Here is a 27,127-nt window from a genome sequence, read left to right on the forward strand (position 1 = left end):
GTGGCTCAAGTGGTAGAGCACTAGCCTTGAGCTGAAAAGCTCAAAGATAGAGCCCAGGCCCGGAGTTCAAGGCCCACTACCAAAAAAAAAAGAATAGAAAAGAAAACAGCACTGTAGCTGTGGCTCCAGTGGTAGCTTGCACTCAAAAGCTCATAGCCAACATCCTGGTCCTGAGTTGAATCCAGGACCAGCACAAAAAGAAAAAGAAAAAAAGCTCCATTATTTACCTTGCATAGCAAGGAATCAGTAGATAACTTTTTGAAGTTGGTAAGTCATGAAATGGAGATATAGACATTCAGTTAGAATACTACTGGAAAGAAGAAAATAAACTGGTTATGTTTTTTTCTTTTTTCAGTACTATGTTTAAACTCAGGGCCTCAGACTTGCTAGGCAGGTGCTCTGCTACTTGAACCATGTTCTTAGTCTCCTTAGCCTTTTTTTTTTTGTCAGTCGTGGGGCTTGAACTCTGGGCCTGGGCACTGTCCCTCAGCTCTTCAGCTCAAGGCTAGCACTCTATCACTTGAGCCACAGTGCCATTTCCGGCTTTTTCTGCTTATATGGTGCTGAGGAATCGAACCCAGAGCCTCATGCATGTGAGGCAAGCACTCTACCACTGAGTCACCTTCCTAGCCCCGGTTTGGTTTTTTTGTGTGCTAGTGTTAGGGTTTGAACTAAGGGGATGGGTACTGTCCTGAGGTTTTTGCTCAGGGCTGACACTCTAGCATTTGAGCCTCAGCTCTACTTCTGACTTTTGGATGGTTAGTTGTAGATAAGTGTTTCATGGACTTTCCTACCTGGTCTAGCTTTGAACCATGATCCTTATATCTCACCTCCTGAGTTATTAGGGTTACAGATGTGAGCCACTGGTACGCAGCCTAAAAAAATAATTTTAGCAAGGATTTATTTTTGTATAACAGTGTTAGAACAGGAGAAATTGAGAAGAAAGAAATGTTTCTCACTCCCCAACAAGAAGTAGAGGAGTTAAAGACTCAGATGTGTATTTTTGTTTACACCATTCTTTCTCCGCTCTGCAGGTACTATTGGCTATTTGTGAAAGCTTAGCAAGTAGATAGTAGAGTCTACTTCAGTTAAGGAAGGGTAGAAGGAACAGCTGCTGTTACCATGGATTTCCCGCTCTTCACAAAGGGGAATCTCACTAAACCCACCTATGAGTCTTAAGTGTTTGGACCTTGAATGCCAGGATTAAATAAATTGTCAATGCATTTGCCACAGGTTCGGGGTGAGGGGACTGGTGCCCTGGGCTCCTTATCCCTACCACTCTCAGAGATCCTCAAGGCAGATCGGCTCTGCTTGGACCGCTGGTTTCCACTTGCCAATGGTCAGGGGCAGGTGCTCCTGAGAGTACAGCTAGGGGTGAGTGCCAGAAGATGGTAGGTGGTGCAGGAGGGAGGGTGAGGAGAGGGAACAGAGGGGAATGTCCTTACCGCAAGCCCCGAGAGAACTGCTCAGCTCACAGCTTTTTTGCCCCCAGATCCTGGTGTCCCAGCACTCGGGGGTGGAAGCTCATAGTCACAGCCACAGTCACAGCTCCTCCTCCCTGAGTGAGGAACCAGAGCTCTTAGGGGGACTTGCTCATGTCACCTCCTCAGCCCCAGAGCTCCGGCACCGCCTTACCCATGGTGACAGGTAAAGGGCTGGGCTGGCAGATGGAATGCAGAATGGAATGTGAAGTTTGACTCACAGGTTCCCTAGGGCACCACCTTCTCCCAGACCTTTCTCCTTCTCTCCACAGTCCCCTTGAAGCTCCTATTGGGCCTCTGGGCCAAGTGAAGCTGACAGTCTGGTATTACAGTGAAGAACGAAAGCTGGTTAGCATTGTCCACAGCTGCCGGTGAGGAGTCCCACCGTCCAGATGTCTAGGGTTCCCTCCATCCTTTTCGTCATGCTGCCTTGTCACCTACTTTGTCCCCTTGCAGGGCCCTTCGACAAAATGGACGGGATCTCCCTGACCCTTATGTGTCGCTGTTGCTCCTGCCAGACAAGAACCGAGGTACCAAGAGGAAGACCTCACAGAAAAAGAGGACCCTCAGTCCTGAATTCAGTGAACGGTCAGTGAGTGGGCATTCAAGGTGGAGAGGTGGAAGGATTGTGAGGGACCCTGACCCTAAAATTCAGCCCCTCCCCAGGTTTGAGTGGGAACTGCCTCAGGATGAGGCCCTCAGGAGAAAGCTGGATATCTCTGTGAAGTCTAATTCTTCCTTCATGTCTAGAGAGCGTGAGCTTCTGGGGAAGGTAAGAGAGCAGGGCAGAGGTGAGAACTGCAGCTTCTGGGCCCCAGGCTGCAGTGTGTTGAGAAAGCATCGCAGGTGACACTGGGAGGCAACTTTACCACCTCTACAGTGGTGTCACATCAGAAATGGTGGTGAGAGAACAATCTTTGAAGTTATGAAAATAACATCTATCCTCCCATCCTCCAACACAGGTGCAGCTGGATCTAGCTGAAATAGATCTTTCCCAGGGTGCAGCCCAATGGTGAGTTCCTGGATGAGTAGGACCTGGGGTTGGATATTTAAGAAACATCCCCGTCACAGAAAGGCGGGGGGGGGCGGGGGGGAGGGAAAATGTACTCTGAGCTCAGAACTACCGAGTCTATGAAATATTGGAACACTCAGAATGTGTCTTATGGCAGGCACCAGTGGTTCACACCTGTAATCCTAGCTACTCAGGAGATTGAGATCCGAGGATCTTGGTTTGAAGCCAGCTGGGGCAGGAAGTATGAGACTCTTATCTCCAATTAATTGCCAAAAAAAGCTGGAAGTGCAGCTGTGGCTCAAGTAGTAGAATGCTAGCCTTGAGCAAAAAAGCTTAGGAACAGTACCTAGGCCCTGAGTTGAAGCCCCAGGATTAGTTGTTTTTTTTTTTTTTTTTTAAGTATTAGTTAGAAGAGGACAAAGTACTGAGCACTAGTGGCTCAGTCTTATAAACAGCTACAGGAGGCTGAGATCTGAGGATTGTGGTTCAAGGCCGGTCAGGGAAGAAAAATCCTTGTGAGACTCTTAACTACAATTAACTGCTCAAAACCCAGAAGTGGGCCAGGCACCGGTGACTCAGGCCTGTAATCCTAGCTACTCAGGAGGCTGAGATCTGAGGATCCCAGTTCAAAGCCAGCCTGGGCAGGAAAGTCTATGAGACTCTCATCTCCAATAAACCACCAGAAAACTGGAAGTGGCACTGTGGCTCAAGTGGTAGGGTGTTAGCCTTCAGCTAAAGAGCTGAGGGACAGCGTCCAGGCCCAGAGTTTAAGCCCCGTGACCAACAACAACAACAACAAAAAAAAGTGGCATTATGGCTCAAAGTGGTAGAGCACTAGCCTTGAGCAAAAGAGCTCAGGGATAGCACGCAGGCCCTGAGTTCAACAACAACAAAGAAGAGGACACAGGTTTTTGTTCTAACTGAGTCCTATTCTTGTTCCCCCAGGTATGACTTGATGGATGACAAAGACAAGGGCAGCTCATAGGAGCTGGTGGTGAGCAGCCACTCTGCTACTTCTTTGCCTTGCCTCTCACTGTATCACCTCGTCGATGTGATGAGCCTACAGCTAGGGCCCCAGAGCTGAGCCTGCGCCCTTCAGCTCTTTTTGCCTTTCAGGTCCATACTAGGGCCTTTGCCTGACCAAAGAGGACCACGTTACCCTTTACTGCATGGCCTTTATCCTCAGGCTCCTAGGGCAGGGATCTGAGCTGGCTAGTTCCTGCCCTGCCTACATTGTTCTCCCTTACTCCCAACTCCTCAGGGCCTTTTACACCTGTGCCTGGCCACTGGCAGCACTAGCAGTGGCATTAGCTTATGCCAAATACAGCTTTTGGAAAGATCTTTTAACTGAATGGTCATCTTCCCTACCATGAGTGGTCAGGGAGGATGCACAGGTGGGTAGGCAAACCTCTCAAACTGTGACCCCTTGAACTTGCATGTAGCAAATGTATGGCAACCCAGACCCCAAGTCCATGTCTGTTCACACCTTTTTCAAGCTTGTCCTGAAAATACACTTGCTATGATGGCTAGGGCCAGTCTCCTGATTCACTGGGACTCAGGAATGCTGTGATTCTACCCAAACTTTTAAGTAGTGGGATCCTGTTCTTAAGAGCCCAAGCTGGTGATGTGCAGATGGACATGAAGGATTCAGGACAAGAAGGCCAATTGTTTGTCCAAGTGCCTAGATTATACACTCACTGACAAGAATTGAATCTTTATACTCTTAATTTTGCATCAATTCTGTCAATCCATTGTGTCTTATATTAAACATTACATTCAAACCAACTGTGCTCTTTTACTTACAAGTTAAGAATCCAACCTATCCAATATGTCTATCCAACTGTCAGAAATCTTCAAATCCTAAATAACTGGTTTAATAACTGGTTCAAAATTACCCAAATTAGGGGCTGGGAGTTGGCTCAGTGGTAGAGTGCTTGCCTTGCATGCCTGAGGCCCTGGCTTTGATTCCTCAGCACCATATAAGAAAAAAGCCGGAAGTGGCGCTGTGGCTCAAATGGTAGAGCGCTCGCCTTGAGCTGAAGAGCTGAGGGACAATGCCCAAGCCCAGAGTTCAGGCCCCATGACCGGACCCAAAAAGAAAAAAATTACCCAAATTATCAATTACGTAGTCTAGCCAGGTGCTGATACTTCATGCCTATAATCCTAGCTACTCAGGAGCTGAGCACTGTAGTTTAAAACCAGCCCAGGCAAAAAAGTTCACGGGACTCATTTCTAGTTGATCACCTAAAAGCTGCAAGTGGAGTTGTGGCTCCAGTAGTAGTAGAACACTAGCCTTGAGTGAAAAAGCTAAGAAAACACATAGGTCCTAAGTTTAAGACCCAATACTAGCATGAAAATTAAAGAATATTGGGAGGCTGGGGAGAATGATAGAAGGGGTAACAATGACCAAGAAGCATTGTACTCATAATATGACTCATGGAATTAATAAGCTCAAAGAGTATTGGTTCCATTGAGGATGTTGAAAGACCCAGTGGGAATTAGCTGTTGGTTTTCACATGAGACTTGTTTCTAGGCAGTGACAGTCTTATTCATCCAGTTTTTGTGTTCATGGGCTTCCTGGGGAAAGAATTCCCTACACCTGGCAAACTTGGAAGTTCTGTACCACAGCCAGGTTTGTATTGGCAGTGCTATCAAGGCATGCTCAGCCACATCTTAAGGGCTTTAAGCACACCTGCTAATCAGCTGAGAATTCATGCCCATTTGGATCTGTTCAACTTGAATTCTGCTCCTTGGAGCTTTTCTGGAATGCAAACTGTAGGAGCTGTGCCAAGTGAAAGGAGAGTGAGATGAAGAATTAGGCTGGAAACAGGGCCGCTGAACAGAAATTTAGGGATTTCTTCCATCAGATTCATATCTCAGGAGCACCACAGTATAGTCCACACTGGAAGATGGAAGACTCAGAAAGGACTACATTCAGTTACATAAGTTCTCCAAATTCTATTGTTAAAAACTGAATCCATGCTGTCCACTGACTCAGCTGCACTGTTCTCAGTGATCCCTCTGTACTCACCATTAGTTCCTCTGCAATCTTCTCTCAAACTTAAGAGGATCCAAAGCCTTTGCTATAAGCTCTTGGTTGCTGCTGCCTCCTTCCTGGCCAGCAACTCTGGAATCTTAGGAGGGAGAGGGGATTCCAAAGATGCAGAAGAGGAACATAAAAATTTAAAGTCTCTTGTATAATTATTAGATACTAGGCAGATGGCCCAAGGCCTGATGTTCTAACTGGCTTTAGAAATGGAGATTTTGTTATGTGTGATCTTAAAAACATGAGCTATTTCATCACTTTCAAGTAATTATATTTCCAGAAACTAGAAGACATGCTACAAATTCTCTCACTCTAGAAGGGTCCCTATTCTTTCCTAACCTATAATAAATCATGGGTAGTTCAACAAAGGAATGAAACTAATTTTTTTGTGTGTGTGGCAGCGAGGCTGAACTCTGGGCCTGGTTGCTGTCCCTCAGCTCTTCAGCTCAAGGCTAGTGCTCTACCACTTGAGCCACAGTGCCACTTCCAGTTTTTTTCTGATTATGTGGTGCTGAGGAATCAAACCCAGGGCCTCATGCATGTGAGGCAAGCACTCTACCACTGAGCCACCTTCCTAGCCCTGAAACTGATTTTTTTTGGGGGGGGGTCCGGTCCTGGTGCCTGAACTCTGGGCCTGGGCACTGTCCCTCAACTCTTCAGCTCAAGGCTAGCGCTCTACCACTTGAGCCACAGCGCCACTTTTGGATTTTTTTTCTTTTTGCTTATGTGGTGCTGAGGAATTAAACCCAGGGCCTCATGCATGCAAGGCAAGCGCTCTACCACTGAGCCACCTTCCCAGCCCTGAAACTGATATTTTTGAAATCAACTTTTTTTTTTTTTTTTATCATGGAGCTTGAACGCAGGTTCTGTCCCTGAGTGCTTTTGCTCAAGGCTAGCACTCTACCACCAGCTCCAAAAGCAGCTTTTTCTTTTGACATACATGCTGCTACTTTCTTGGGGTGTGGCTTCCTGGGATTGTACTAAGCAATATTCTATAGTTAAATGGGTGTGGCAATCCAGCTGTCTTCCCAGCAGCCTTTCCCCTTTTCCTTACATACAGAACCACACAATGTTCCTGGTGGTAGTAGCCACCAGGTTCTCAACCCGGAACAACCAGAGCCTCATAAATTTTAGACAAGTCATCTACCACTGAACTACACTCATTTCTCTTTTCTAATTTTGGGCTGGAGTCCTATTAGTGTACTACTTGGAAAAAAAAAAAAAAAAGGTTGTCCCAAAGAGCCATAAACCAGGCTGGAGCATGGCTTAAGTGGGTAACATATATGTCTAGCACTCTTCCCATCTGTAAGCTTAGTTGTATATAACACTTTCATCTCACTCCACTCCTCATAATTCCTTAACTGCATTTACATGAACTTATTCTGACTGGCATTCCCTGAAACCTGGCTCCTAAAAGACTTTATTCATCTGTAGCACTCTCTAGAGAGCTGCTCTTTATCCTGAATCCAGTACACTAAACCTGTCTTTTCTGTGGATTTACTATGCCCTGCTTTGATCTAGCACAGTCAAAAGTATTTTTTAAAAGAAATTTTAGCCATCGCTGGTGGCTCATGCCTGCAATCCTAGCTATTCAGGAGGCTGAAATCTGAGGATCACAGTTCAAAACCAGACCAGGCAGGAAAGTCCCTGAGACTCTTATCCCAATTAACTACCATAAAAAGTGGCACTGTGGCTCAAGTGGTAGAGCACTAGCCTTGAGCTGAAGAGTTCAGGGACAATACCCAAGCCCAGGGTTCAAGCCCCATGGCCAACCAAAAAAAGAATGAAATCTGAGAAACTTTAAAAATTCCCTTATATAGCCAGGTGCCGGTGGCTCAAGCCTGTAATCCTAGCTACTCAGGAGGCTGAGATCCGAGGACCGTGGTTCAAAGCCAGCCCTGTCAGGAAACTCCGTGAGACTCTTATCTCCAATAAACCACTAGAAAACCGAGAGTGGCGCTGTGGCTCAAGCGGTAGAGTGCTCACCTTGAGCTGAAGAGCTGAGGGGTAGTGCCCAAGCTCAGAGTTCAAGCCCCACAACAGACAAAAAAAATTTTTTTAAATAAAAAATAATTTCCTTATATGCATTATGCAGCTCAGCTAACCCAGTGCTCTCAGTAAGTCTCATGTTGACAGTTGTGTTTAAATTGTGTGTGTAGTCCACTGTTTCCTCATCCTTAATCTTGTGAAAACGCCTCCTCAAAAGCTATCCCCCATTGCTGGGAGTTGGAAAAATAACCCATGTCTAAGCAATGAAGACATAGTCCCTCCCTTGTTCATGGGTCAGCAGGCATCTTTCTAAGTTGGTCATAGGGAAGTCTAGGACTTGACTTCAATAGTCAAGACAAGTTCATTCTTTGGCTCTTAAGACAAAATAGAAGACACTGTCAAGAGGACTGGAGAGATATTATATGATGAACTTCTATTTTCCATGGGAAGAATCCTAATGGATATTCTCCTCAAACCCAATAATCTTCAGATTACAACCTTTCAACCATCCACCCACCCATGGCCACTCATCTCAATCCCTGGCTTTATCTATAGCCTCTAAAACTTAACCTCATGCTCTGTTTTCTCCAACTTACAACTCTAGAATATCAACCTAACATTTTACTTATTCCTTCTCTATGAGGCCTGGACTTACAAACCCTCTTTTACATAGAATCTCAATTCCCTTGATCACATGTTCACCCATTATTAATATTCCACAGTAAAGAGCAGCTCATTACCTTTCCTGTTGTCTCCTTTCTCTTACTGTCCACATGGATAAGTACTTGTTGGAAAGAGGAAATTGTTACCTTGTAGATTAGCATGGAAATTCATGATCTCCAGTTGCAACCACTTTCCTTGCTGCTCAGCAGGTTCATAGTCTGAGTAGAGAAGACAATCTATGTTTGTTAAATGAGTATATATGAATTGGTCTCCAGTAAGCCATATTCCTTCTTTCATAACACCTAGTCTAGTTCAAATCTTTACTCTTTTTCAAATAATCTCCTAATTCCTTTTCGCAAATCAAATAACCTTCAAATCATCTTTCTATTTCATGGTAAAAATTAAGAGTTTCACCCCTGGAAACTCTGGATCCCTTGAATATCCAACCTACTACCTCCCTATTGGCTAATATAAATATCCATTGACTTTTCCCACTTACCCAGGTAATCCACTCACTCAAAAAATATTGCAAGGCCTCATACATACCAGGTACTTGTCTCTGCCTGGCCTTTGAATAGAAGAAGAAGAGAGGGAGGTGGGGCATAAAGGACAAAGAAAAGCACCTGAGCAATGAGGACCTAGGACACCTTTGAACATCTGCAATCTAGTAGGTATGGCTGGTATAGAGATGTGGCTGGAACAGAGACGGCAAGTTGTGTTTGGAAGTGTGCTAGATTTTCTGGGCCACCTTAAGAATTTAGGGACTTATGGGGCTGGGAAGATGGCTCAGTGGTAAAGTGCTTACCTTGCATGCATAAGGCCCTGGGTTCGACTCCTCAGCACCACATAAACAGAAAAAGCTGGAATTGGTGCTCTGGCTCAAGTGGTAGAGGGCTAGCCTTGAGCTCAAGAGCTGAGGGACAGTGCCAAGGCCCAGAGTTCAAGATCCACACCCCACCTCCCCCCCACACCCAAAAAAAAAAAAAAAGAATTTAGTATCTTTCTGTGGTGCTAGAGTTGAACTCAGGGCCTCACTCATGCAAGGCTGGGTAAGCCCATATCAGAAGTACATTTTTTTTGGAGGAAAGGGGTTGGTTGTGAGGCTTGAACTTAGGCCTGGATGCTGTCCCTGAGCTCTTTTGCTCAAGGCTAGTGTTCTACCACTTTGAGCCACAGTGCTACTTCCTGTTTTGGAGTGGTTAATTGCAGATAAGAGCCTCACTGGGACCTTTCTGCCCAGGCTGGCTTTGAACCACAATCCTCAGATCTCAGCCTCCTGAGTAGCTAGGATTCCAGGTGTGAGCCACTGCTGCCCAGCTCAGAAGTACATTTTAAAATTATTATTCCATTTTTTAAATTATTCCATTTATTAAAGCTAACATTACTTATAGGTTTGGTAGTGTCTTCTCTGTGCATTCTAGCAGGCTAAAAATATTACAAAAAAAAAAAAATCCCCAGGGCCTAACATAGACCTAGAAATCAGAATCTTTGAGGACAGTCTGAACAAAGCTTGTAAACAAAGCTCCCAAGAGATCCTAGAGAGCTTATTTTGTAGACTACTGTTTTAGAACATTACAGATAGGAAACTACCATTACTTGCCATGAATTTTTACTATATATATATATTTTTTCTTTGTGGTACTAGGAATTGGACATAAGGCCTCCTATACGCTAAGCATATATTTTACTATATTAGCTGTACCCCTAAAAATGACTTTATATAAAACATCCTTGAGGGGCTGGGAAGGTGGCTCAGTGGTACAGTACTTGCTTAGCATGCATGAAGCCTTGGGTTCAATTCCTCTGTACCACATAAACAGAAAAGGCCAGAAGTGGCACTGTGGCACAAGTGGTAGAGTGCTAGCCTTGAGCAAAAAGCAGCTCAGGGACAGTACTCAGGACCTAAGTTGAAGCCCCAGGACTGACAAAAGAAAAAAAAATCCTCATTATCTTTCCTATTTTTATGTTGAGCTACTACTTTCTGGTCAAAATGCTTGCTGGGTGTTCAAAGCCAGCTCTGGCAGGAAAGCCTGTAAGACTCTTATCTTCAATTAACCATCAGAAAACCAGAAGTGGTGCTGTGGCTCAAAATAGTAGAGTGCTAGTCTTGAGCAAAAGAGCTCAGGGACAGTACCTAAGCCCTGAGTTCAAGCCCCATGACTGACAAAAAAATAAAAAGAAAAAACTTGAGAAATAGCTGGGTGGCCCATACTTGTAATCGTAGCTACTCAAAAGGCTGAGATCCCAAGGATTAAGGTTCAAGGCCAGAAAAGACAAAAAGAGTCCATAAAACTCCATCTTTAAGAAAATCACCAGTAAGTGGCGTTGTGGCTCAAGCGGTAGAGCACTCGCCTTGAGCTAAAGAGCGCAGGGACAGCACCCAGGCAGAGTTCAAGCCCCATGACCAACAAAAGAAAAAAAAAAAGAGCAAACAAGGGCTGGGAAGGTGGCTCAGTGGTAGAGTGCTTGCCTTGCATGCATGAGGCCCTGGATTTGATTCCTCAGCACCACATAAGAAAGAAAAAAAAAAGCCGGAAGTGGTACTGTGGCTCAAGTGGTAGAGCACTAGCCTTGAGCTGAAGAGCTGAGGGACAGCGCCCAGGCCCAGAGTTCAGGCCCCACGACCAAACCCCCACCCCCCAAAAAAAAAGATAATCACGAACAAGAAGGGTAGGAGACATGGTTCAAGTGGTAGACTGCCATCCTTGTAAGCAAGCTGAGTCAGTAGGAAGTCCAGAGTTGAATGCCATAGCTGAGTCTCTCACACCTGAAATCGTAGCTATTCAAAAGGCTAGGTGCTGAAAGCCAGCCTGCACAGAAAAGTTCAAGAGACTCCATCTCTAATCAATCAGCAAAATCCTGGACTGGAGGCATAACTCAAGTGGTAGAGCACCTACTATAAGTGGAAAAAGCCAAACAAAGCTATATGGCCCTCAGTTTAAGCCCCAAAGCAGTACAAACAACACAGTGCCACAAAAATAAAACTTGAGAACTAAAAACATCTTTCCTAACAAATTATTTCCTGTGTACTTAGGAAATAATGTTCTCTTTTCCTAAGTTATTGTCCTTAACTTACTAATATGTAAACAGCTAGTTAAGTTGTAGAGTGGGCCTGCAATTACTGAAGTTAGTGAAATTCTGTGTAATTTCAACAATTTTTTCTTGTAGCACAAGATGCCTGAACTAACATCCTCCTGCCTTCCCCTCCCAAGCCCTGCGATTACAGGGTTGGTATTTTTTTTGTTGTTTTGTTTTTTGTTGGGGTCCACTCGTGGTCCTGAACTCTGGGCCTGGGTGCTGTCCCTCAGCTCTTCACCTCAAGGCTAGTGCTCTACCACTTGAGCCACAGCGCCACTTCCGGCTTTTTTTTTCCTGCATATGTGGTGCTGAGGAATTGAACCCAGGGCCTCATGTATGCAAGGCAAGCGCTCTATCACTGAGCCACCTTCCCAACCCGGTATTTTGTGGTATTTTTTTTTGAGACAGTCTGACTGTGTAGCCCAAAGTAGGCACCTCTCTAGGTTATTGCCTCTATTTCCTGAATGCTGGAATTCCAGGCATGTACCACTAGGCCCCACTGTTGTACTTTTACTTTTTGTCAGTTGTGAGGCTTGAACTCAGAACCTGGGTATTGTCCCGGAGTCTCTTTGTGCTAAAGGCTAGCACTCTACCCCTTTGAGCCACAACACCACTTCATTTTGTGGTGGTTAATTGGAAATAGTCTCATAGCCTTTCCTGGCCATACTGGCTTTGAACCTCAGTTCTCAGATCTCAGCCTTCTGTGTCATTAGGATTAGAGGAATGAGCCACTGGTGACCAGCTATGAAATATATATATATATATATATATATATATATATTTTTTTTTTTTTTTTGGTCTAGTCGTGGGGCCTGAACTCTGGGCCTGGGTGCTGTCCTGCTCTACCACTTGAGCCACAGTGCCACTTCTGGCTTTTTTCTTTTTGCTTATGTGGTGCTGAGGAATCGAACCCAGGGCCTCAGGCATGCAGGGCAAGCGCTCTACCACTGAGCCACCTTCCCAGCCCCTATATATATTTTTTTAATTAATTATTTGGTCGGTTGTGGGGCTTGAGTCCTAGGCCTAGGCGCTGTCCTTGAGCTCTTCAGCTCAAGTCCAGCACTCTACCACTTGAGCCACAGTGCCACTTCTGGTTTTCTGGTGGTTAACTGGAGAGTCTCATGGATTTTTCTGCCCTGGCTGGATTTGAACCGTGATCCTCAGATCTCAGCCTCCTGAGTAGCTAGGATTACAGCCTAATATATTTTTTCTTTGTACCTTCCTAATTATGTTGAGCTAATATCTGAATAAATGTGCAATGTCTAAGAACATTCAAATTACATGGAAGGTGGGGAGACAAAATGTTTGCCATAAATCATATACACCTCTCTTTTTGTATTTATTGAACCATCCAAGATGTAAAATAGGAAAAATGACCATCTGCCTCAGGTTGAAAATATTTTTTTTTCCCCTTCATGCCCATAATTCTAGCTACTCAGGTGGCTGAAATCTGAGGACTGCAGTTTGAAGTCAGTCCCTGGGCAGAAAAACCCAATATATATACATATATATATATATTTTTTTTTGGTACCAGTCATGGGGCTTGAACTCAGAGCCTAGGCACTGTCCCTGAGCTTCTTTTGCTTAAGGTTAGCAAGCTACCACTTGAGCCACAGTGCCATTTTGGCTTCTTCTGTTTATGTCGTACTGAGGAATCAAACCCAGGGCTTTATGCTTGCTAGGCAAGCACTCTACCACTAAGCCACAGTCCCATCACCCCAAGAAATTATCTCCAATTAACCAGCTATTAGTTGGTGATAGAGCACCACCACCATTGAGGGGAAAAAGCCAATGGAAAAATGGATGACTTGTAGTCCTGGTAACAGTACTGTGGGGGGGTGCGGGCACCCCCACACACATTTTTTTCCTTAAACATTTCTATTAGACCTACTCTGTACCAGGTTCATTCTACTTTACAAAGGTTAATATGTATAATCCTCCCAAGAGTCCTATGAGATAGTGTCTATTACTTTTATTTTGCAGATGTATGAACTAAGGACTAGACTTTTTTTTTTCTTTTTGTCGGTTGTATGTCTTGAACTCTGGGCCTGGGTGCTGTCCCTGAGCTCTTCAGCTCAAAGGTGAGTGCCCTACCACTTGAGCCATAGTGCCACTTCTGGTTTTCTGGTGGTTAATTGGAGGTAAGTCTCATAGATGCTCCTGCCCAGGCTGGCTTTGAACTGTGATCTTCATATCTCAGCCTCCTGAATAGCTAAGATTACAGGCGTGAGCCACCAGTGCCAGGCTTAACTTTTTGTTTTGTTTTGTTCCAGTATTGGGGCTTGCACTAGGATCTTGATCCCCAGAATTCAGCCTCCTGGCAGCAAAGGTTACATACAGGAGCCACAAAAGCCTGGCTAGACTGACAACTTGCTATAGCCAGAATTGGCAGGGCCAAGACTCAAATGCACACGGGCTGGTCTAAATGCAAACTCCGAGTCATTTATATCACACACGGCCAAAATTATCAATAAAGGAAGCATACGTATCTTGTCCTGGATCACAGGATTTCGTGGGCCTTATACTTTCTGCACTCTTGGAAGAGTCCCAGATCTGTAGAGGCCTGCAGGATTGGTGAACTGTATCAACAAGTTATTTCTGTTGCACCAACCGTTTTAACTCTTCCAAGCAGCTTTTCCCAGCCAGCGAATGTCACTTAGGGCATATAAAATTGGCGGGTGCCTCACCTTCCCAACAGCGTGGCCTTACTATTCTGAGCCTCTCCGCACTAGCGGGGCCCCCCCCCGCCCCGCCCCCCCCCCGGGACTTATGATCCAGAGAACAAAAGCTGGCTGCCCAGATGGTTTTCCTCTGACACCTAGACTTTGACAAGCGCCTGGAGGAATGGGCCAACTCCAAGCTAAACAGAGATGTCTCAGTTCCCCATTCCTAGGAGACCTATGAATCCTCGGGGGGAGGGAGAGGGGGGGAGATGGCGCGTGAGCGGCCAGGCATCACCTCATTTCAAAAAATAAAACAGTAACCGGGTGCCATAGACTCAGGCCAGTAATCCAGAAGGCTGAGATCTCAGGATCTCAGTCCCCAAGCAATCCTGGCAGGAAAAGTCCGTGAGACTCTTCAAGCATCCATCAAAAAGCCGGAACTGGAGCTGTAGGGCACGTGGTAGAGCGCCTCGGCCTTGAGTTCAAGCCCCGGTGCCAGCTCGCACGTGCTCACACACACACACACACACACAGATGGCCTGGAGGCATGGCTTGGGTGGTAGAGCACCCAAGTCCTAAAGCCAAACTCCAGTAATGCAAAATAAATAAATTAACACTTAAAAGCTCTGGAAGTGAGCAGTGAGCGTGGCGAGCCACCAGGGAACTCCCTCGTCGCGGTTTCCCCCGGCAAAACCTCGAGAGGAAGCGAAAAGCCTCCCGGCCTGCCCCGGGGCGAAGGGCGCGCCCACCGACGGCTGGGCCTCCGGATCCCGGCCGCAGCTTCGATCACCCCGCCGCGCCAAGCTGGGGGCTCCTCAGGACAAGGTAAAGGGGACCTCTGTCCTGAGGGGCCCCGCAGGGCTTTAGGATCCCCAAATATGTGTGTGCGCGCTCGCTGGCTTTCAGTTCCGGTACAACACAAGCCCGCAGCAGACCCTGAGTCACTAACCGCCCCTGGAGACCGGAAGCCGACGCTCCCGCGTAAGTCTCGCACAGAGGAAGGCTTCCGGTGAGCCACCAGGGACTACAATTCCCGGCGTGCTCCGCAACCGCTAGCGTTAACTCTTTAGTGCTAGGAGCTGCGCTGCATCCCGCCCCGCCCCCGCCCCACACTCGGACCCTGCAGGGTGAGTTTGGGGATTTTATTAGTTAGAGCTCTTTATTCTGTTCCTGATTAGGGGAAGGAGGGGGAGGCTGAGTACTAACAGATGTCCTATTCTAGATCTTGCATCCTTTTGAATTACGGAATCTAGGCTCTTTGTGTTCCAGAAGCCTGTCTTTCCGCCCCCTCCCCCAGGTTCCACCAGGTGTTGGGGCGTGGGGAGGGGGGACTCCTGGCAGGTTCTGCAGATACCTTCCGTATATCTAAATAGAATGGCCGTGTGCTTATGGAAAAGATTCCTTCCTTGGAAGTGTGGGCGGTGGGTGTTAAACCTGATCACCCCTAAATCAGTACTGAATCCACAGGAGACAAAGGGGAGTACTCCCCTTTCTGTTACTGTGTGCAGTTCCAGTTCTGGGCTGGCTGGGGACCCAAGAACTACAAATTTCGGGCATCACACAGCTATGGGGGCCAGCTACCCCTATTCCTGAAGGGAATAAAGAGGCTTGGTTTGGTTTTCCCCCACCTCTTACTATTTCTAGCTCAAGCCTCCTGGATTCTTCTCCCATTCCTACCTCTGCCTGGGCTTTTTAGAATCTAAGCTACTGGGTCCCCTCTCTTTCACCTCACCACTATCTTAATGTTACAGGCAAGCATCCTGTCATAACCCTGGAGGTTAACTCCCCCATTCTATATTGGCAGTCTCTAGCTTCTTCCCTCTGTCCCTAAAAGGAACATTGTTCCTGGATAGCTTTCAGGGATTAGATAGAGTTCAGAAAACCTTGGGTTAGAAGTCCTGAACCTTTGGAGGCAGGCAGACGGGCATCTCTCTCTGATATCTCACCCTTGCCAACTGGCGCCCTGCCCCTGCCCCCGCCCCTTGACATCCCAGACTCCCTGGCTATTTAAACAGAGATGGGTGCCCCCATCGGCGGCACACTGTCCTTTGGCCACCGAACATCATGCCTCCTAAGAAAGATGTTCCAGTGAAGAAACCAGCAGGGCCTTCCATCATCTCCAAGCCTGCTGCCAAGCCTGTAGCAGGAACCCCTCCAGCCAAGACCAAGGCTGAGCCTGCTGTCTCCCAGGCGCCAGTGAAAACTCAGGAGCCCCCTGTTGATCTCTCCAAAGTGGTGGTGAGTCCTGGGAAAGAGGAGAGAATTTGGAGAAGGGGATTAAGGAATATGTGAAATGGAGGGGATAAACAAGCTGGTTTCAGATTGGAGGTCTCTTGCAGTCTCACCACTAGACAGCATCCCGGTTTCGGACTCTGCTATTGTCCTTTCTTGCTATCTCCTTCCAATACAGGTGTGTACTACGTACACACCCACACTTGCTTACCCCCTGGCTAGAAGCAGGGATTGTGAGATGGGAAACACCTAGGTTCTGAGGTGGAGGGAGAGAAGTGCTGCCTGCCCCTAAGTGGCTGTTCTGCTCTAAAGACAGCAGCTCTGATCTCCAAGAGGAGAGGCTGAAGAGGACAGACTTGTTAGACAATCACAGCTGGGGACCAGGGGTAAATTTAGCCTTTGTTCAGCCCCCAGTTATGTGAGGGATGCAGGGCTCAGGGTAGTGGAGGGAGGGGAACAGGTGGCCTGGGATTAGCCCTGTTCCCAGGAAGCCCTCCCCCTTATAATTCCTCCTCTTGGGATTCTCCCAAGGTCCAGAGCTGGGAATGGGACTGAGGTGACTGGGCCCCTCCCCAGGAGCGGCTGCCAGTTGGTTGGGAGGAGGGTTTGGGAGGGATTGAACAAGCCCTGTCCTCACCTGCTTTTTTTCTTCCACAGATCGAGTTTAACAAGGACCAACTGGAGGGTGAGGAGAAGCTATTTTCCTAATCCCATTATCCAGTCCCAAGCTTCAGATCAGGGCCCCTTTCTACTCCCCTACCTCCAGTCCTGACCTTGAAACCTTCCACACTTGTCCGCTTTTCCTCCTTTGTTCTGTTCAGCTCTACCACATAAATATTTGTGTTTGTGCATGTGTGCTAGTACTGGGACACTTGAATTCAAGGCCTTGTGCTCACTAGACTTTTTTTGTTCAAGGCTGACATGATCCCACTTGAGCCATACCTCCACTTCCAGCTTTTTGCTGGTTTACTGGAGATAATAGTCTCATGTACTTTTCTGCCCAAGGTTGGCTTTGAACCCCAATCTTCAGACCTCAGCCTCCTGAGGTAGATAAGAATTACCGGCCAGCACTTTCTTAACTTCCTGTCTGAAGGTGGGAACCTCTGGTCAATACTGCTCTCCCCTTAAATCTCCTCAGAGTTCAAGGAGGCCTTCGAACTGTTTGATCGAGTAGGTGATGGCAAGATCCTATATAGCCAATGTGGGGATGTGATGAGAGCCCTGGGCCAGAACCCCACCAACGCCGAGGTGCTCAAGGTCCTGGGGAACCCCAAGAGTGACGGTGAGAGGTGCCTTAGAACACGTGGGTTTTCAGTGATCATTTTCTTATTATTGGGGATCAAACCCAGGTACTTTGCACATGCAAGGTAAGCATTGCACCATTCACCTTCATCTCTAGTCTTCGATTTTCAGTGGTAGATTACTGGTAAGGTGTCAAAGGATGCTGATCTTCAGAAACTGTGAAACACAGGGTAAATACAAGACATTCTGAATACTGAAGGGGATAGAAGTCTGTGGAAGGAATGGGAAATGGGTCTTCACCTTTGTGATACCTCAGTGCCCTCTTACTTCTCTCCATTCTCCAGAGCTGAAGTCTCGGCGTGTGGACTTCGAGACTTTCCTGCCTATGCTCCAGGCAGTAGCCAAAAACCGGGACCAAGGGACGTATGAAGACTACTTGGAGGGGCTTCGGGTGTTTGACAAGGAAGGGAATGGCAAAGTGATGGGTGCAGAGCTCAGACATGTCCTCACCACCCTGGGTGAGACAGCAACCAGAATTCCTGTGGGGTGAAGAGGAGGGGGTGGACCAGGAAGGTTGGCAAGTTAAGCAGAGTCTGGGAGGGGATTACTGCCCTGTAGGTCATGGGCAGAAACCTGAAGGTCAAAGCCATGGGGACAGATCTGAGGGCCTTGCTTCCTCAGCAGTTTAAGTGTCCACAATACGACAAAGGATATGGAATGTAGTAGGGGACCCATTACCACTTTGGAAGCCTTATTTGTAGAGTTTCTTTTTTCTTTTTAGGGTGTGTGTGTGTGTGTGCATGTGTGTGCGCTAATATTGGGGCTTCAACTCCCCTGAGTACTGCCCCTGAGCTTTTGTGCTCAAGGTTAGTGCTCTACCACATGAGCCACAGCTTCTTCACTTCTGGCCTTTTGGTGGTTAATTGAAGAGCCTCACATACTTCCCTGCCCAGGCTGGCTTTGAACAGTGGTCCTCAGATCTCAGCCTCCTGACTAGCTAGGATTGCAGCATGAACCTCCAGTGTTGAGCCCATAATTAGGTTAGTTTTTTTTTTTTTAACGGTTGTGGGCTTGAACTCATTGGCCTGGATGCTGTCCTTCAGCTCTTTTGCTCAAAGCTAGTGCTCTATCACTTTCTCAGCCTCCTGAGTAGCTAGGATTACAGGTGTGAGCCACCTGCGCCTGACTGTTTATTGTTCTTGGTTTTGGGTTTTTTTTTTTTTGTCCAATTTAAGTACTCTGATCTTAATCCTAAGGGCTTGAGTTTCCTTGTCAGTTAAAGCTTTGAACAGTTCCAAGGTACTGTGAATGTGAATGCAAGTGATAAGAGAAGAGGCCGGGTAGGGTAGGACAGGTGAGGGAGGGAAGGGGGCTCACCAGTGCTGTTTGGGTTTCAGGGGAGAAGATGACTGAGGAGGAGGTGGAGACTGTTCTGGCTGGACATGAGGACAGCAACGGCTGCATCAACTATGAGGGTGATTTTCGGGCTCTACAAGGGGGAGGGAAGTGAAGCTGCTGTGAGAATGGAAAGCACTCCTCTATTACCTAAAGTGAGGGTGGTGGTTACCCACGGGTCTGCTTCTTGAAGCCCTCTTGTCTCCTGTCTCTGCAGCCTTCCTGAAGCACATCCTAAGCGTCTGAACTCTCCGGGTAGGCCCTCCGGTACCCCTTGTCGCGGTGAGAGGCAAGTTTACCTGTCCACTTGCTGCTTGAGCGCCAGGGGTTTGGCAACTTTTGTTTTTTCCCAGACAGATCCAGTAGTGGGGGTACCCTCCCCCCGCGCCCCCCCACCTTTGCTCCACCTCTCCGGCCGGCGGAAGCACCTTCCAGTCACTAGGCGGCCACCTATTGTTTCCAAATAAAGATAACAGTTCCTGCCTCGGTCTCAGACTGTTTTCTTCCGGGGAGGGGGTAGGAGGGAGGGGAGGGCCCTCTGTTTTCGCAAAGCCGGTATTACCTGCCTTTTATGCTGTTTAGAGGAGCCGATTCTTGGCACCTCATTCCAGCCTCCGGAGGACGGACTTTCGGCGGCCTGGATAGGGCCGGGCGGGGCCGGGGCCGGGACCGGGGCGGGGCGTGGAGCACCACGGAGGGTCCCGCCCACCTCATTTTCATGTAGCGTGTGATCTGCATAAATCCAGGCCGGGGTTCCTATTGGCCGAATGTACAGAGAGTGACGTCATTCGGGCAAGCTGAGACTAGGGTTGGGCTGGGAGCCGGAGCCATTACTGCAGGAAAGGTCTCGGAGAGCCGAGCAGCCAAGATGGTGGGGCCCAGGATCCGGGAGATAAGCGGGGTTTGGGGCCAGGAGGGGACCCACGGGCAGGGAGGGCTAGAAGGCAAGCCAGGGTAGGGCGCAGAGGGAAGCTGAGAGTTTGGAAGGTTGGAGGGTGGGCCGGAAAGGCGAGGGCCTTGTCCTGCTGGTAAGCGAGTCCCTCACTGAAGCTGGAGTTTGGTTCAGTTGGAGGGACTGGGATAGAAGGTTGAGGGATTGGAGTTTAAGCGCTGACCATTCCTTCTTTTCTGAGCAGTGTGACTTCACCGAAGACCAGACCGCAGGTAGGCAGTCTGACCCCAACTGAGGTCACTCTTACCGAGAGGGACACCCCCCTCTAGCACCTACTCTGTAGCCCCAACTTGTCATTTGTTCAGCATCCCCAGGAGAGTCCCCCTTAGATTCCTTTCTCCCACTTTCTGGACCCTCCATTTTCTTCTCTCATGCGTTCTTCCTTCCCCTTCCACTCTAGATCTGAGCCCCAAGCACTGGGTGAGTTTTAGGTGGTGTGGGTATGTGGAACTACTTGGTCACCACCTAAATGCGTGCTGTGTGTGGGGTCTGGGGAGGGTGCATCTGTCTCTGTCTCCTTAACCAGCTTTTGCTTCTTCACTTCTCTTGTGATAACTTATCCCTTCTCCCAGCCTGGAACTGAGAAGATTGTAAGGGCAGTGACCTGAAGTTTTGGGAAGAAAGGATGATGGGATAGGGGAGTTAGGTCTCTTCATAGAGGAAGAGTAGGAAGTGGTGTTAAGATGACCCTAGTCCGAGCCTGAGGCACCCATGTCCTTATAAGGACTGGACCTAGACTGGGCGGTGGCAAATTCCTGAGTAGTTAATGTAGTGGGCCTGCTGCCGGCTCGGCTCCTGTTGTGTGTGAATGCACTGTACTGTGCTGTCTGGCGGGGAGGAAGGCTGAATCTTGTATGTGGAACATTGCAGTTGAAAGAAAGAGAAACAGATGCCTTCTTAGCATTCTTAGGTGTACAGCAGCATAGATATCTGGTTTCCATAGCATGGTCTAAGTTGACAGGGAGCAGCGGAGCACTGAGGGAGGGACTGAATTAATCCCTACATTCCTCTTACTGATGATCACCTGAATCCTCAGAATTCAAGGAGGCTTTCCAGCTGTTTGACCGAACAGGTGATGGCAAGATCCTATACAGCCAGTGTGGGGATGTGATGAGAGCTTTGGGCCAGAACCCCACCAACGCCGAGGTGCTCAAGGTCCTGGGGAACCCCAAGAGTGATGGTGAGCATCCTCAAAACAACCTAGTGTGGCAGTAAGTCCAAATCTCTTCAGCTAAGTTTATCTTATTCAGCTTCAAACTGGAGCAATGTTACTCTTTGGTAGAAATCATCAATTTGTGATCCTATGATCCCACCCTGGGAATTTGAGTTCTTTGGCCTAACACTCTCCCACTTTATGTATATATACTAGCACACTGGTACTTGGGCTTGAACTAAGAGCCTCAAGTTTCCACTGGCTTTTTTGCTCAAGATTAGTGCTCTACCACTTGGACTTCCATCCTTTTAACTGGTTAATTAGAGATGAGTCTGGTGGAATTTTCTGCCCAAGCTTACTTCGAACCTCAATCTTCAGATCTCAGCCTCCTGAGTAGCTAGGATTACAGGTGTAGTCACCAACAATTGGCTTACTTTCCCTCTTGTTATGTGGCAGAGATGAATGTAAAGGTGCTGGACTTTGAACACTTCCTGCCCATGCTACAGACTGTGGCCAAGAACAAGGACCAGGGAACCTATGAGGATTATGTAGAAGGCCTTCGGGTGTTTGACAAGGAGGGGAATGGTACTGTCATGGGTGCTGAAATCCGTCATGTACTTGTCACATTGGGTAAGACTCTATACCGTTGTCCCAGAGCTGAGGTGCTGCCTGGATACACCCCACCTGTTACCCAGTTCCAAAAATGATTTTTGTTGTTGGTTGTGAGGCTTGAACTCAAGGCCTGGGTACTGTCCCTGACCTTTTTTGCTCAAGGCTAACACTACCACTTCAAGCCATAGCTTACTTCCAGTTTTCTGGTGGTTAGTTGGAGATAAGTCTCACAAGACTTTCCTGCTTGGGCTGGCTTTGAACCCATATCCTTAGATCTCAGGCTCCTGAGCCACTAGGATTACAGGCGTGATCCATTGGCACCCTCCTCTGCAGGTGAAAAGATGACTGAGGAAGAAGTGGAGATGCTGGTAGCAGGGCATGAGGACAGCAATGGCTGTATTAACTACGAAGGTGAGGGGCAAACTGGGATTCTTGCAGAGGAAATGGCCATATAGCAGGATTGTATCTGAGACTTTGCTTATCCCTGGAGTTGGATCCAAAAGGAGGCAAGGGGCAGGCCCAGCCCAGGAGTGGGAGGTTGTGGTTTTGGGTATGTAGGGTGGGGAAGGAATGAGGAGTAAATGGGATGTCTGTTTCCCCACCACCTGAACCCTTCACCCCATGTCTGTGTCTTGTCTTCACCATTAATGTCTCTTCCTTCCTGCAGCGTTTGTGAGGCATATCCTGTCAGGGTGACGGCCCGTGGGGCGGGTACGGCTCCTCCCAGCCTCTCCTTCTCTAGTTGATCTCCCAGTGTTTCTTTTTCTTCCCAACCTGTGCTCTCTAGTCCCAGCCCTTACCCTACTACCATCTGACTTCTTCCTGGCATGTTTCTGCATGGGGCTGGCCAGGGAGGGGAGGGATTCCTTAAAGAGGAAGGCAGCTTGGGAGTGCAGTACCTCCTGACTTCTCTCCTTGAACCGACTCTTGAGATCTTGCTTATTGGGCCTTGAATGCTGGTGTCTGGGAGCTCACCAGCTTACACCGCGTCTTGCTTTAGGGGGATCCTTTGGCCCTGAAGCATGGAGAGTTGGCATAGAGAGGTGGGCTGCCTGCCCCATTCTGCTGCTATAGCTCAACAGTCCTTCCCACCTCCCTCTGCTGGGCAGCTTGGAGGTACTCTAACCCAAAACTGTCCTCTCCTCTTGCCAGTGGCTGACAGTAGCTGTAGGTGTAGTTGAGAACTTTTCTGCCTCTGCTCTACTCTTGCTGCTCAGGGTGGGCAGGGAGCTGAAAGCCGGTGGGAGGGGAGTCAGGCTGAGAAAACTGGTCAGACTCAAGGTGGCTTCTCTGCCAACCAACCCTTAGGTTGGTTGCTGTGGGCATGTTCCCTCAAGCCACCTTTACAGTCTTGCAGTCAGTTTTTGGCCCCTGGCGTACCCCTCCTTTTCCCTCTCTCTCTGCCTCACTCCACTTTTCCTCTCTACAGAGCTTGTCCGGATGGTGCTGAATGGCTGAAAACCTTCCCAGTATCCCTGAGCCTGTGCCTTGCCCGGTGTGAGATTTTTGTGTGGCCCTAGAAGCTTCCTAGGCTCCCTTGTCACAGGATATTTTTCCCAACTTCTCTCTCGGATGATGTCTGCCATCAGCACTCACCAAATAAATTAGCTCTCTTTGCTCCATTATGGTTCTGCTTTCCTTCCTGGGCAGTGGCAGGGCAGGGGAGGGGGGAGTAAGATGGGAGGTGAATTTTGCCCGGAGATACCATAGCCCAAGGTCAATGCCTCATTTAAGAAATTCATCTTTGCTACAAAGGCTACTTTGTGGGATCGGGAAAGCCATAAACCAAGGCTGGCCAGCATTTTTTTGTTCTATTCTGTACAGTCCTCATTGCCTAGGCCTAGGGCTCCTTAGAACTCAGGATATGGCCCAGCACCTCCCTCCCCAAATATGGAAGGCCTTTTGTGGAGAGGCCTGAGTGTTTACTGGAGCTAAAGCCAGGCCATATTAGCATTGCCAGTGCCCTGTCACAACTGTAGGACTGGGGGCCAATAAAAACAAGTAGGTGAAGACCTGCTGCTTCCCTTATTAGGGAAGGAATGAAGCTACTACTACTGAAAGGATAAAGACACAAAATCTCCACGGAAGACGTCTTTCCATCTCCTAAGCAGCTATTTTTAGGGCAGGTGAGAGCCCCTGCTCCAGCAGCAGTGCCTTTGGCCTTCTGTGGTGTGTATGAGTAAGGCCAATGTCTGCAGCCCTATAGTCCCACTGAGTACCCCATGATACTCCAATAATGCAGCCCGATCCCCTGCCTGACAACCACAGGTAAGAACACAGAGGCATCCACAAGATGGAACTGAAAGCAAATTAATTTATAAAAAAAAAAAAAAGAAAAGAAAAAAGAAAGAAAGAAAAAAAAAGGAAAAAAAAAGGAAGAAAAGAGAATTTACAGAAAACTTTTGAACAGAAGAAAGGTGCCAAGACTCAGAAAAAGAGAAACAAACACGGGGGACATGAGGAACAAAGGGCCTGGTAGGAGGATCAAGAACTGGTGTAGAGCCTAGTATGGCCTTTCCTCCGTGTCAGGGTGAAGAGGGGAGAATTGGAAGGGGGAGGCACTAGAATCCAGGAGGCAGAGCCAAACTGTACTGCTCCCAAACCCGTGTCCTTGGTGGGGGAACTCCCAGCTCTCAGTGACATTCTGCCAGTCTTGGTGGGGGAGGGCAGAGGTTAGGGGAATGACCCACCAAGTCATTATGGAGGTGCTTAAGTGCTCTTTGATTTTTTTTTTCAATTTTAAAACTTAACAGCTCCCTTTTCCATGCCTTTTAGGCATTCATGATAGAACCCAGGAAAAGGAGGAAGAATGGTCCCCTTGCCCTTTCTTCCTCTATTACCTACCACACGAATTCCCCCCAAATACATTTTCCCACCAAATACACATACGCTGACATCAACTAAGCAGGTGACTTTTAAAAACAAACACAAAACTGACATTCAGAGGGAAAGGGATCATTGGCTGAGCTGAGTGGCCTAAAACAGCAACACTGAGGAAGCAGCAGGAGAGATTAGTATGGATGAACTGGTGGAGTGGGTAAAGGGAGTTGACTACTAAGGGGTTTGAGGAGCTAGGCTTCATAGCCTATTTCATCCCCAGAGCACAACTCAGAACCTTAATTCCCTTTTCTTTAACTCATCCTCCTCAAAAAGAAAGAAAAAAAATTTTTAAGAAGTTATTTTTTAGTGGACTGAAGGGATCTCCAATGTGGCTTTTTAAAATCTCTCTCTACTTCCTTTTAAAGGGCTTAATTTTCTTTTTATCCATAAAAAAAGTAGTAGTTTTAAAGAGGGTGCACCCTTAGAAGTGGTTAAGTAGAACTTTGTATAAACACCTTTTCCCCAGCCCTTCCTTTAAGGGCAGCATTCCTGTCCTATCCCTTGCTCCCAGACATTAGAAACATCTTTTAAACAGAAGTCCTTGAATCATCCAATATAAAAATGCATGCCTCTGCTGGGCATGGTGGGGGCTGTGGAGGGGCAGGAGGAGCTTTCCTTACGTAGTGATGAACTCTCCAGGCTGGGGGAGGGTTCCATTGGTGGGGGAGGACTGTTCCTGGAACTGTGATCTCCACAGAGAAGGTGAGGGGACAGATGGCTGGCTGGTTCCTCACTGTGGAGGTGGCACAGGGGTGACTGTGCCTGGGCTCGGGGCTGTGGGGTCTGGAGGCAGAGGGGTGCCTGGGTCTGTGGAGAAAAGGAAGATAAATCAGCTGGGGCAAGGCAGAGGGAGAGATCCAGACCCAGGCTTCACATACGAACAGAACTGAGCATGGCATGCAGTGGGTAGGTAGATGAATGAGGTACCCACAATGGGCAACTTCCTTTTTCTAATACCCTCCTTTCACCTCTCAGTGTACCCCCAAATGGTTCTCCTGCCCTCAAGGGGACTCTAAGCAGGGCATTTGAATGTGATGAAAACAAGCAAAGGAATGCCAATCATGCGGACAGGTAGCTGTTTTTCAAGTTTACAACTGAGATGCTCTGTCACAGGATTCCTCCATGACCCACCAGTGAAAGGCCCCAACGTCATCCCAGAGGGGCGGCTGCCAGGTTGGGGAATGGAGGACAGCCAGAGGCCAGTCCTCCTGTATTCTAATTTTACCAGAGTGTTCGAAAAGGCATATGGAGATTCTAGTACCTGACCCTCACCTGCCCTCCCTCCTTCCCTCCCTCCCTCCATGTGGATCCCTCCCTCTCCCTTCTCCCCTTCTGGCCCCTTCTCACCTGGCAGTGGGCTGGCACTGGGCAGGAGGTTGCCCTGAACAGCTGCCACAATGGCAGGGCTCTGGGCTGCGGCGGATCCGAGCCCCGGCCCAAGAGGCAAGGAAGATGGCATGGTGGTGGTCGCCGGCAGGTTAGGATGTAGAGGGTTCGCCATGGACACAGGCAGGTTAGGTGGGGGGAGAGTGCCCGGGGCAAACGGGAGATGGTGGTGATGCCCATGCAGGTTAGGAGGAGGGGGAAGGTTAATACTGATGGAGTCAGCTAGACTACCAAATGGGATGACGGATGGAGCAGGAGGAGGAGGAGGCGGCATGCCAAAAGGCAAACCCAAAGGAGCATTACCCGCCACGCCTGGGTGCCCGCTGCCTGGCACTGCCCCTGGCATCATTGAGGGAGGAGTTTGTTGGTTGGGGAACGGTGAGGGGCCTAGGAATGAAGAGAAGAAAGGTTAGTGGAAAATATCCCTTTCACAGTAAGGATAATCCAGCCTCTCAGTACATCCCCTTTCCAATTCTAGAGCAAGTGGTAAATCCTAAGGTCTGGGTTTGGAGGGAAATCCTAACTAGTTTAGGGGCATACAGAAGTGGGTCCATCTGTAGAAATGGAAGAAAATCCTACTGAGGGCAATCCTCTCCAGGCCCATTATGTATCCCCTTCTAGGGGAACTGAGACATTCACCAGGATCCCTGTGGCCAACAAGAGAGTTCTAGAACCCACACTCACCATGGGGTACAGGGGGGGGTACCCCTGGTGGGACTGCCCCAGGCTGGGGGCCTCCAGCTGGTTGTGGCTGCTGTGGCCCTGTAGTTGACCCTGTCTGCCCCATCTGTTCAGAAGGGCCCAAGCTTCCAGGAGGGGCCCCACTGCCAGCAGGAGCAGGGGCTATAGAGGCTGGAGCCACAGCCAGGCCATGCACTGAGGGTGGCCCAGCAGCCCCTGTTGGGGGTATGGCCTGGGAGCCTGGGGGCAGGTTTGGTGGTGGCTGCTGCTGCTGCTGATGCATCTGTTGGAAGTGCTGCTGCCGGGCCCTCATCTCAGCATACTTCAGCTGCTCCATGTGAAAGGCTTGTCTGTCGGCCAGGAGCTGCTGCCTTTGATACTCGAGCTGCCAGTGCCAATGAAGTATGTTAGGGATTTTCAGAAGATCCCTAGACAAAGATTCCTAGCCTTGCTTTGGGCAATATTTCCTTTTGATCCCACCCGTCTTGGTTCCCCAAGCCTAAACCTGTGCTTCTTGTGTCCTCTCGATCCTCTCCTTGCATATTCCATGACCTTCATGTCTCCTGGTTGCCTGCATCACTTTTCACTGCAGTGGAGTTAATGGGCCCTGGCTCTTTTCACCTACAGAGCTTTGAATTCATGTTTACTTTCTTTCTTTCTTT

General features: G+C 48.3%; 4 protein-coding genes across 6 annotated transcripts in view; 3 read left to right on the forward strand and 1 right to left on the reverse strand.

Moving 5' to 3' along the window:
• Positions 1-4,278, forward strand: part of Esyt1 (extended synaptotagmin-like protein 1) — a 16,128-nt gene extending 11,850 nt beyond the window's left edge. The window contains exons 25-31 of the mRNA XM_013022139.1: positions 1,234-1,374; positions 1,493-1,647; positions 1,754-1,852; positions 1,938-2,069; positions 2,148-2,253; positions 2,444-2,493; positions 3,439-4,278. Of these exons, the coding sequence (XP_012877593.1) occupies positions 1,234-1,374; positions 1,493-1,647; positions 1,754-1,852; positions 1,938-2,069; positions 2,148-2,253; positions 2,444-2,493; positions 3,439-3,478 (723 nt within the window). The 3' untranslated portion in view covers positions 3,479-4,278. The remainder of the gene's footprint in view (positions 1-1,233; positions 1,375-1,492; positions 1,648-1,753; positions 1,853-1,937; positions 2,070-2,147; positions 2,254-2,443; positions 2,494-3,438) is intronic.
• A 10,409-nt stretch (positions 4,279-14,687) lies between these two features.
• Positions 14,688-19,283, forward strand: Myl6b (myosin, light chain 6B, alkali, smooth muscle and non-muscle). 2 transcript variants are annotated; one of them, XM_013019512.1, is made up of 9 exons: positions 14,688-14,757; positions 14,856-15,059; positions 15,948-16,170; positions 16,822-16,849; positions 17,303-17,446; positions 17,751-17,924; positions 18,804-18,881; positions 19,019-19,056; positions 19,159-19,283. In XM_013019512.1, exons 3-8 carry the CDS (start codon positions 15,997-15,999, stop codon positions 19,045-19,047), a joined length of 627 nt encoding a protein of 208 aa, XP_012874966.1. In that variant the 5' UTR covers positions 14,688-14,757; positions 14,856-15,059; positions 15,948-15,996; the 3' UTR covers positions 19,048-19,056; positions 19,159-19,283. The 2 variants fall into 2 exon arrangements, with proteins under 2 accessions (XP_012874966.1, XP_012874957.1); XM_013019503.1 differs by having other exon boundaries at positions 14,703-15,059.
• A 255-nt stretch (positions 19,284-19,538) lies between these two features.
• On the forward strand, positions 19,539-23,143 carry Myl6 (myosin, light chain 6, alkali, smooth muscle and non-muscle). 2 transcript variants are annotated; one of them, XM_013021005.1, is made up of 7 exons: positions 19,539-19,672; positions 19,938-19,965; positions 20,790-20,933; positions 21,363-21,536; positions 21,852-21,929; positions 22,186-22,229; positions 22,948-23,143. In XM_013021005.1, exons 1-6 carry the CDS (start codon positions 19,670-19,672, stop codon positions 22,212-22,214), a joined length of 456 nt encoding a protein of 151 aa, XP_012876459.1. In that variant the 5' UTR covers positions 19,539-19,669; the 3' UTR covers positions 22,215-22,229; positions 22,948-23,143. The 2 variants fall into 2 exon arrangements, with proteins under 2 accessions (XP_012876459.1, XP_012876450.1); XM_013020996.1 differs by lacking the exon at positions 22,186-22,229.
• A 1,271-nt stretch (positions 23,144-24,414) lies between these two features.
• Positions 24,415-27,127, reverse strand: part of Smarcc2 (SWI/SNF related, matrix associated, actin dependent regulator of chromatin, subfamily c, member 2) — a 50,893-nt gene continuing 48,180 nt past the window's right edge. Inside the window, exons 26-28 of the mRNA XM_013018343.1 lie at positions 26,469-26,850; positions 25,746-26,171; positions 24,415-25,205 (exon numbers count right to left, since the gene is read on the reverse strand). Of these exons, the coding sequence (XP_012873797.1) occupies positions 25,129-25,205; positions 25,746-26,171; positions 26,469-26,850 (885 nt within the window). The 3' untranslated portion in view covers positions 24,415-25,128. The remainder of the gene's footprint in view (positions 25,206-25,745; positions 26,172-26,468; positions 26,851-27,127) is intronic.

This window comes from Dipodomys ordii, unplaced genomic scaffold (genome assembly GCF_000151885.1).
Source record: "Dipodomys ordii isolate 6190 unplaced genomic scaffold, Dord_2.0 Scaffold3, whole genome shotgun sequence".
Taxonomy (NCBI): domain Eukaryota; kingdom Metazoa; phylum Chordata; class Mammalia; order Rodentia; family Heteromyidae; genus Dipodomys; species Dipodomys ordii.